Source organism: Octopus bimaculoides, chromosome 23, assembly GCF_046866305.1.
Source record: "Octopus bimaculoides isolate indiv1 chromosome 23, ASM4686630v1, whole genome shotgun sequence".
Classification (NCBI taxonomy): Eukaryota; Metazoa; Mollusca; class Cephalopoda; order Octopoda; family Octopodidae; genus Octopus; species Octopus bimaculoides.
The window spans coordinates 14,276,875-14,287,974 of NC_142950.1; the positions used below are offsets into that span (position 1 = coordinate 14,276,875).

Consider the following 11,100-nt stretch of genomic DNA (forward strand, 5'->3'; position numbering starts at 1 on the left):
AAGAGACGTTAAACGAGGATGATGATATATGTTCGTGTTTGTCACTCCGACATTGCTTGACAACCAATACTGGTGTGTTTATGTCCCTGTAACTTAACCATTCGGCAATAGAGACTGATAGAATAAATACTAGGCTTACAAAGAAAAGTGCTGGGGTTGATTTGCTTGAATAAAGGCAGTGCTCCAGCATGGCTGCAGTCAAATGACTGAAACAAATAAAAGAATAATTTCTCTGTCTGAAGAATTTTCCGTAGATGTCTATCTAACATGTATAACTTTGTAATTCCTATTAGCAAATGAAACATGTGTAATGGAAAGTAAATAATACCAATAAATTTCTGGTTTTATTATACATATGTAAACCATACACATGTATATATCATTAAATTTATGTACAAAGGGTTGCTGAAACGTTCCTGGTTTTAAGGGTTTTGTGAAAGGCCTGGTTGGAGGCCCAAACTTCTGAGTTATTTTATAGGGCTTAGAAAAACTGAACACCCACTACAATAAGTGTGTGAATCTGAGAGGGGAATAGGTTGAATAAAATCATAATTAATCGACCCTCCTGTATTTTCTTTTACCCAAATCCAGGAACTTTTCAGTAGCCCCTTGTACAGTTAACCACACATACTAACTCTACCCTTCAAGAAATGAGGGAGCTTGTATGTAGTCATTGAATCTACAAGAAACAGCAGCTAATCTCCCTCAAAACTGCTGCATTAAAAAAAAGTATGGAAGGATATATTGAATGAAGATGAAATCATCTTGTTTACTTTATGTCTGAAAAGAAAAATGATAATCAGAAAGATAGGATGGTCACAACTGGAACGTCTCTGATCATAGAACAACTTTATGAGAACTGACCAGGAATCTGGTTAAACAACAATGACAATAAGAACAATAAATAAATAATAAATACAACAGCAGTAATGTCACTTGAGGTGACCATATTTATTTTAGAGATAATGGAATCCATTGCTCAAGAGTCCAGTATGTTTGACTGTGTCCAGTAGTAGTGGGCAGCAGTGGAGGGCCAGAGCCAGTGTAAGACAGGAGCGTATAAGAAACCTGGACATTGGACACGACTGACCCATCCACCCAACAACAAGCATGGGAAACAAACCAATTACAATTTGTCTGTCTGTCTGTCTCTCATGCAAGCCCTGCCCTGCTTCTGAACTGACCACACATCAACGGTCATCTCTACACAATCTCACTCCCACCAGTCAATGTCCTATGTTGTGGTGGTGGTGGTGGTGGTGGTGGTGAGTGGTTGGTTGGTTGGTGGTGGTCAGTCAGATGGAGCTGCTCAGAGAAAAGTTCCATAATAAACTATGGCATTGAGATGAGAGGAAGTGGAGAGAAGGGTGTCATTTATTTTTTCCCATGTGGTGTGCATGTTATTATTATTATTATTGTTGTTATTACTTGGGCTTGGAGTTACTGATGCGGCACAGAAAAGGGTCATCAATATCATCACTGATGCTGCAGAGAAAGCCACAAGGTGGCTTTAGATAGAGGGCAGACCAGTGGATTTGCTGCTATTGGGATCCCTGGCTAGGGCTTGACCAAACTATTGCTGGGTCAACTGGGCAAGGTGGGGAGGGGGTCTGATGTTGAAAGACCCAAAACATCACAGAGCATCTGTGAGACATATCTTGAAACTGTGTGTGGAATTGATGCTTGGTTTGGGGGAGAGGAGCGATTAGGCTCTGGAATAAGAGAAAAATCTCTTTGGTCATGTATTTCTTTGCAAATTGAGGTGTGGGGGTGAGGTGTATGTGAATGGTGTGGGGGTGGAATTTGCTTTTTAATTAAAAAAAAAAATTTTTTTTTCCTGTGTGTGTACCAGATTGAGTCAAAAGTTTTTGCAAATTTTCACAGATGATTTTGGATAACTTGTACCTCTTTGTTATATCATTAATTTGATACAACTTGTCCAATTGTTGCTGAATTGTTTATTCGTTATTTTTATAAATAAAGCAAATAAACATTAAGTTTTTTTTTCTTTATTTTACAGCTTTGATAATGAATGATGAAAAAACTGCAATTGGAGCCATCTTGTATTACCTGTGGGGAAAAGGACTGAGTACAAGAGATTAATGATGTGGAAGGCCCAGAAACTGGCAATGAACATGAGGCACAAAACTGGTTGAGACATTTTAAGGAAGGGGACACAAGGTTAGGGTGACCAAGGTTAGAGAGACCTTCAGTTGTGGAAAATGAGGCCTTGCTTGAAGGGTTGAACAACAACCAAGCACTTGTACATTATCAGCAGAACTTGGTCCTCCACAAACCACTATTAATCAACACCTCCATAAGTTTGGCCTTGTGAACAGACACTACTAAGAAGCTCCTCATGACCAGGCTCAATGATGTGTGAACATTTGCAAAAACTGCTGGCAAATCCTCAAAATGCCTATTTTTGGCATTGAATTGTAAGAGGGAATGAAAAATGTATCTATTTTTGTAATCCTAATAAGAGAAATCAGTGGCTTTGTTCCAGCCAGGCTTCAGAACCTGTTGACAAACAAGAGCAGTTTAAACAGAAGGTCATGATGTGTGTTTGGTGGAATTTTGAGGGGCTGTTACACTCCTATCAAGCATTGGTCAATCAAAGATGTACACCCCCACAGCATGATAATGCCCCAGCTCATACTGCCAAGGTAACCAGACAGAAACTTGATGGGCTGGAAGTGCTGCCTCACTCTGCCTACAGTCCACCATAGATTACATCTTTTCTGAGCCATGGCTCATATCCTGCACGGACGGAGGTTCAACGATATAGATGAGGTTGAAAATGGGTGCAGGGAGATTTTTGCCTCTAAACCAGTCAAATGGTATAAGCATGGAATCGAGCTTCTGGCACAACAATGGCAACAGACAATAGAATATGATGTGATATATTTTAATGAATAAATGCTTCACATATGTAATTTGTTTGAAATAAAGCTTAAAATATGAAAAAAATTTTGACTAAACCTGGCATGTGTGTGTCTGTAAATATATTTCATATATATATATATATATATATATATATATATATATGCACTTCATATTGTGTTGGTTTCAGAGGCGAGGAATACACTGATATATTCAGAACAGTTGTCCTCTGTTTTGGTTGTCCTGACATCTTAACAGTTGAGCCCTCTGGCTTTCTTTTTCGTAAGTGCCTACCATATATGGTAATGCTCTTGGAATCTCAAACCAACTCCTTTATTAAACCTATGGGGGTGGGAGTTAGATCATTCTCTCTCTCTCTCTCTCTCTCTCTCACACACACATATATATATGCAAATACATATTTATACAAGTGTTTTAGATATTCAAACACAAATGTATTTTGCTGTGTGTGTATAGATATATACACTCAAAATGCTGAACCTTACAAAAGAGAAGACAGAGTACTGAGATATGTGGCACATTGCTGTACTGAAGAAAACCTGTCCATCACAACAGAATTGAGATTCTAAGACCAAGGTGCCACATAAAAAGCACCCAGTACACTCTTTGGAGTGGTTGGCATTAAGAAGGGCATCCAGCCATAGAAACCAAGCCAAACCAGGCTATAGAAACTGATGTGGCTCCTGGACTTGACCAGTCAGGCAGTCCAATCCATGCCAGCATGGATGTTAAATGATGATAATGATGGTATATATATCTATATATGCTGAAATGTATTTGTTTTCCCAAATAAATTGTACTTCATGTTTGAGGTTCTGATGAAATTGTAAGGTGTTACTTAGGTACTCAACTACAAATCCACTACATCTATAGTGGAAACAACTGTAAGCCAATGAAGTTAATAAGATAATCGTTTATTCTTTTGTTATCTCTTATTATATATATAAAAACACATACACATAATATTCACCTTATTCATTATTCTACTACCTGGGATGTCACTAGTTAGTTACACTTCAAGCAGAGAAAACATCATCATCATCATCAACAACACCTGTCCTCCTGCTGGCATAGGCTGAATAATTGACCTGAAGCTGGCAAGTCCGAGGGCTACATCAAGCTCCAATATTTGCTTTGGCATGATTTCTCTGGCTGGATGACCTTGCTAATGCCAACCAATTTATATATATTATTTAAAAGAACTCGATTCGGTTCCATGCAACTTAAAGCTTCACAGGCCTCTAACAAAAGCCAGTTTCTTCTGAGCTTTAGATTTACTAATCTAAAGCCTGAAAGAACTTGCACCCACTAGATAAACAACTACACTTAACTCTTAATCAACAATTACTTTTACTAGTCCATTGTCTTGTGGGACCATCAGGGAATAGAAATTAGGAGCCAGACCTTTTATTTTATGCTGTGCTGTGATAACCTCCTCAGTTGGCCCAGCATTGAGAGGAACACCTTAAAGTCTTTAATTAACATCATGCTGAAATGAAATCGATCTAAATTTGTAGACTGGCACCCATGCCATCACCTCTTTCATTGAACACTAAACTCGGCTTGCAAAGACCTGTTGGGGCAAGTGAAATCATGATGGCACCTGTACCAGTGGAGCACTAAGAGCACCGTCCGAGCGTGATCGTTGCCAGAGCACCAGCTGTCTCGCTTCCATGCCGGTGGCACGTAACTAGCACCATTTGAGCGTGATCGTTACCAACGTTGCCTCCTTGGCACTTGTGCCAGGGTCACGTGAAAAGACATTCAAGCGAGATCGTTGCCAGTACTGCTGAACTGGCTCCTGTGCAGGTGGCACGTAAAATACACCATTTCGAGCGTGGCCGTTGCCAATACCTCCTGACTGGCCTTCGTGCCAGTGGCACGTAAAAGCACCCACTACACTCTCAGAGTGGTTGGTGTTAGGAAGGGCATCCAGCTGTAGAAACTCTGCCAAATCAGATTGGAGCCTGGTGTAGCCATCTGGTTCGCCAACCCCCAGTCAAATCGTCAAACCCATGCTAGCATGGAAGGCGGACATTAAATGATGATGATGATGATGATGTTGAAATTTTCTAAGTCAAAACCCCAGTCCTGTAATGATTCTGCTACATAACAAAAATGAATGCTAAAAGAAGGGGTTAGAATTTTCTCCTTGATGTTAGATATTCCCTCACTTCCTTCAAAATGAAGGTAAGTTTGGTTCTTGAGATAAGCATTTCACGCTCGGCTCATTGATGTAGCTTCATGTGGCACTGTGTGTTACAACAAGCTAAGAGTTAACTAAAGGTAGAACATTAGCCCTTTAGCATTTAAACCAGCCATATTGGGCCCAAGTATTCTACCTATATTTATGTTCAAACTGTCAAGATCCAGCCTCTTACACCTACCATACAATGTCATTTTAAAAATACACAGTCATATCACCAAAATCACTAGCATAAGAGATTATACAGGATTAATTCAAAACAGGGTGAAAAAAAGGGTTAAACATACAAACATAACAATAAAAGAAGTTAGTTTTGACCCTTTAGCACTTAGATTACTCTGTCAAGTGTGTAAAGCTTATTCAACCCCTTAGCATTTAAAGAAGCCATAATCCAGACTAAATATTTTACCTGTATAACATTCAAATCATCCAGATCTGGCCTCTCACACCTGACCTAAAATATCATTCTAAAACTAAACAGTCACATCATTGAAATCTTGAAGCTAAGAGATAATGCAGGATTAATTCAAAGCAATGTGAACAAATAAATATTAAATTTGACAGAGTAATCTGAAATCTCAAGGGTTAATCACATTGTCTTGAATTAATCATGTATTATCTTGTAGCTTCAAGATTTTTATGATGTGATTGTTTATTTTTAGAGTGACATTGTTGGGTAGGTGTGAGGCCAGAACTGGTAATTTTGAACATAAAACAAAGATTATTTCGGTTGAATATGGCTCCTTTAAATGCTAATGGGTTAAAATCCCTTATTGGCACTACTTAATTGTTGTAAGGGACAAATAAGACAGTAAATCCCAGCATTGGTTAAGTGGAGTAGTTTAGCTAAACTATTACAGAGGTTGTAAGTTCAATTCCCAAAGCATCACAAGTTGTAGAATAATAAAGAGAACATTCCCAGAACTGTGGACAATGGAATGAGATCAGATTAACCCCCTAAGGATTCAATAAAGGGTTTCGTTGGAAATTCCAAGAACATATCTGAATACAACAGGAACCTGAAAAAGGTCAGAAGGTACAACAGAGGGAAGACTGAATATTTCAACTAAAATAAGGACACCAGTTCCAAGATATCAATGTATATATGTGTGTATATACTTTTTAACTTTTACTCATTCCTGTCATTAGTATTCATGTATAATATATATATATATGGATATATATGTATGTGTGTGAAGGTGCATGGCCTGGTGGTTAGGCTGTTGCACTCATGATTGACAGATCTTGGGTTCGATTCCCTGATTTGGCAGCACATTGTCTTCTTGAGCAAAACACTTCATTTCACGTTGCTCCAGCCCGCCCCCTTTTTTATTAGGGGCAATGTTAGCCTGCTTGCCTAGCCAGCAAGTTGGTGTCATTTGAAGACTAAAACAATGCAAAAAGTGCATTGTGACCAGTGATGTGTAACATTTGATAGCCTGGTCAGCCATGTGATATATATATATATATATATATATATATCACAGTCATGTGATATATATATATATATATATATCACAGTCATGTGATATATATATATATATATGTACACATACACGGTGCCCCAGCATAACTGCAGTCCAATGATTGAGATCAGTAAACAATAAAGGATGTATATATATATATAAATAAATGTACTTAGGTATGTATCAGTGTTTGAGTGTATATGTAAATGTCTATGAAAGCTCTGTTGAAAAATTAATACTGAATTTGGTAATTTTTTTTACAACATGGTAATTTGGAGTGTGTATTTATTTATATGGGTGAGTATATATGATATTATATACACTTATATGTGCCTGTGTGTATGTGCTGTGTACATGTTTTTCAACTCATAAATAATATACACACACACACACATATATTCATAAGAGTGTAACTTTTGCTGTGTATATTATATATATATATATATATGTTAACATACACACACCTTGACACACACAAATAGGACAAGCTGTTCAAATAGTAGCCCCACCACCACCACCACACCACACACATGCGCACAGACACATGTAAATCATACAGGTACACTCTGTGGGATATATGCAAATACATGTTTATACATGTGTGCCAAACCAGATATCACACATATCTTGTTGGCAGGTGCCTATATATATATATATACATATATGTGTGTATATATAATTATATATATGTATACACACACATACACAATATATATATGTATACACACATTCTATATACCTGTGTGTATGGGTATACACACACACAAACACTAACTAATACATATAGCTTTTCTTCACCCTATTAAATGCATGCATGCACAAATAATGTACAATTACCTTTTGTCTATACACATACACACACACACACACATATATATATATATATATATAGACAAGCGTCCACTTTGTTTTGGTTCCAAAAAAGCTTGCTGTAATGTAAAACCAATTCGCCATTGAACTTCCGTCTACCACAGGAATTTAATGGGAAATTGGTTCCACAGAACGATATTCCACGTCACACTGAGACTTTCAGCAATGCAATGTTTCTTTAACTTAGAGAATACAAGCATATATATATATATACATACATGTACACACACACACACACACACACGCTATACCTACACATCTCATACAAAAATGTGTGTTGGTGTATGTTTACAATATATACACACACACACACACATATATATATATATATATATATATATACACACACACAAACATACATAATATGTATATAACATATATAGGCTATCTTTTGATATGACTCAGAAATTGATTGCCCATATATATATATATATATATATATATATATATATATATATATAAACATGCATACAGAAATATGTAAATTTGTATATGTATGTATGAATGCATATAACATGTAGATGCAAATGTATATTAATGCGAGTGAGTGCATAAGTTTGCATAAATGTGTATGTGTGTATATATATGTATCCCCAAGATGAACACAGAAATGTATATAACATGCATACATGTGTATGTAACATGCAGATAGAAATGCAAATGTGTGTGTGTATGTATACATATATACACACACACACATATATATAGGGGCAGGTGCTGAAAAGTTTCTGGCTTTAAAGGTGTCGCAAAAGGCTTGGTTGGAGGCCCAACCATCCGAGTTCTTTTACAGGGCTTGGAAAAACTGAAGACCTTGCAATAAGTGGGAAATATGTTGAATAAAATCATAATTAACTGATCCTCCTGTATTTTCTTTTACCCAAAGCCAGGAACTGTCCAACAGCCCCTTGTGTGTGTGTGTATATATATATATATATATATATATATATATATATTAACCAGTGTGTATGTTAGTGTATGTCAGAACATTGTTACACAGGAAAAAGGGAAAGATTAAACTTGTTAACATTTTTTTTTCTGCTCAGATAAATATTCCACTCACTGTCTCGTTGTTTACATGTAGTCATGACAACAAATCCTTCATGTAGGGAACAGTTTAGAGGTCAAGAAAAAAGCCCCCCAAAAAAAAAAAAAAAAAAAAGAATCCTGACCACCACAAGTCAACAATTTTGTTTGTACAGTTTTTGGGTTTCATTCTCCCTTTTTTTCACCCCCTTTTCTCTCATAGTTTTACAGTTCAATAATGTTCCTCCTTTCTGCTCTGCTGCCCTCCAAGCCTCCTTTTAAAATATTCTTCTTTTAAACCCCTCCCCCCCACCTTTAAATATCACATCAGTTTATTTAGATGTGTCTGTGGAAATGCGTTGTGTATATACATACATACATACACATGCACGTACATGTATGCACATGCATGTGTGTAGAGTTGTAGATATGTATCCTCACAATTGTAGCAGTCTTTTTTTCTATGTAATGTGTGTTGTGTATGTGTATATATATATATATATACATATATGTGTGAATATATATATACACACATACATACATTCATACCTATGAAAATAATATTTTATACACATGCATATAAATGTATGCATATATATGTGCGTTTATATATTATGTGTGTGCGTATATAATGTGTTTCTGTCTGCAACATTTATATATATATATAATGTATATATATAGTTACACATAAATATATGTATCAGTCTTATATATATATATGTATATATTTTTAGAAGATTTTACACACATTGTCATGTTTATGTTGAGGTATATGTATAAAGTTATGTATATACAGATATGTATACATGTATGTGAGCATGTGTGTATATGTGGCTGTATATATGCATGTGTATGAAGAATGAGTCGATGAATGTATATGATTATGAGATGTCAAAACAGTAAAGATCAACCCCCCCACCCTGCTAGTCGCTTTCATTTGACCAGTCCAGCTTTTTTGGCCTCTGTCTCGTATATCAACAGTCTCCACATCTTAACCACAAACACCTCTGCTTCCTCGTCCAGTACCATTGCCACATCATTGAGAATGTTGGCAGGTGTGCTACGGCCCACCACTTTCTGGCAGATGAATTCTGTGAGGGTCGCTTCTTCTTCTCCGATGTATTCGACAATCTTTTTATTAACCCAGGGTTTGATGCGTTTATCCATGAGGACCTGATCGACGATACTCCAGTCGAGGGAGTAGGCAAATAGTTCCTCCTTGCCGGTCGGAATCTGTTCGATGAGTTGTTTAATCTGTTGTCGTTTCTCTTCTATGGAGGTGGCCACCTTTTTCTCGGATTTTTCTTCCTCGTAGTCCAGTGGCACAAGCTTGCGTTTACGCTGCGATGCCTCCGAGGAATAGTCGTCTTGGCCAAATACGTCTCCGATTATGATTTTTTTCCGCTTTGTGTTAGATAGATCGTTGGGGCTGTCAGAAGTGCGTAGTTTCATGGCATTGAACCCAATTTTCGTGGTAACCTCTTCTTTCACAGCCGGACTGAAAACTGGTTGGGTGTTCATATTTCTGGCAGGACCTGCATTACTGTTATTATTTTTGTTGCAGCTGTTACCAGCATCACTTTCTGCATCTTCTACTTCACTTCCGCTGTCTCGATCATCGCACTTTCCATCGGCACCAGTTTTTGAGATCTTTCCCTTTCTCTCAGTCTGTGATAAACTGTTGGAATGGGAATTATTTACTTTTGAGGTGACAAGTTTCAAAGTGGCCTGCATGCGTGGCAGAGTTGATTTCGAGTCTTCAGATTTCTGTTCCCGCTTATGTGAAGTGGTTGGGGAGTTGTGACGTAGTTTCGGTTCTGGTAAGGGGGGAAGTAAATGTAGTCGAGGTTTTAAATGCTCATCTCTTTCTCGTTCCATTTTCGCAATTTCACCATCAGGGTCAGCATGACCTTCTTCCATTAATCTTCGCCTAATTTCTTCCAGCTCTTCTTTTTCTCGTTGTCGGTCCCTTGCATCATTTTCTTTCTCTTTTTCTCGTTCTTTCAGCCGTCTAGACAATGCGCTGCCTCGGTAAAACTTTGGGTCATCTCTTAAGTCATCATAATCCTCCAAAAACTCTTTTAGCCTCCGTGCTTCTTTATTTTCCTCACATTTCCGGGCCTCTTCTCGATCTTTCTCTTTCTCATATTCCTTGCTCTTCTTCCGTTCCCGGGCTTCCCAGTTCCGTAATCTCTCCTGATAAGCTGCCTCTTTCTCACGCAATTTCTTCTCTAGTTTTCTCCTCTCGTAAGCTTCCTCTTCATCCTCAAGGTCCCAGTCTCTTCCTCGTTTGTCTCCGTCTTTTGATCTTTCACGCGATCTGTCACACGACCTTTCACGAGAGCTGTCTCTAGACCGGTCCCTGCGTGATCTCGAGCGTGACCTTGACCGGGAGCAAGATCGTGACATACTCCTGGACCAGCTCCGTTCCCTGTGCTCTCGTTCATAAACTTTCCCTTTGCGCATCTTCTCCCTTCGCATGCGTTCCTCATGTGCACGTCTGTCTCGTTCTCGATGCCTTGACTTGTCACTGTTTTCGTCTTCCTTGTGCAAATCTCGGAAACTCTTTATCTCGCGGTTAATTATTTCCTTCTTCTCTTCTTCCAACTCCATATCGTCCAAACCTTTATC

At 37.9% G+C, this 11,100-nt stretch overlaps 1 protein-coding gene across 1 annotated transcript in view; it reads right to left on the reverse strand.

Moving 5' to 3' along the window:
• Window positions 1-8,929: 8,929 nt before the first annotated feature.
• LOC106870847 (RNA-binding protein 25) overlaps window positions 8,930-11,100 on the reverse strand; it is a 3,477-nt gene continuing 1,306 nt past the window's right edge. Inside the window, exon 1 of the mRNA XM_014917080.3 lies at window positions 8,930-11,100. This exon is cut by the window's right edge and continues 1,306 nt beyond it. Coding sequence (XP_014772566.1) covers window positions 9,403-11,100 — 1,698 coding nt within the window. The 3' untranslated portion in view covers window positions 8,930-9,402.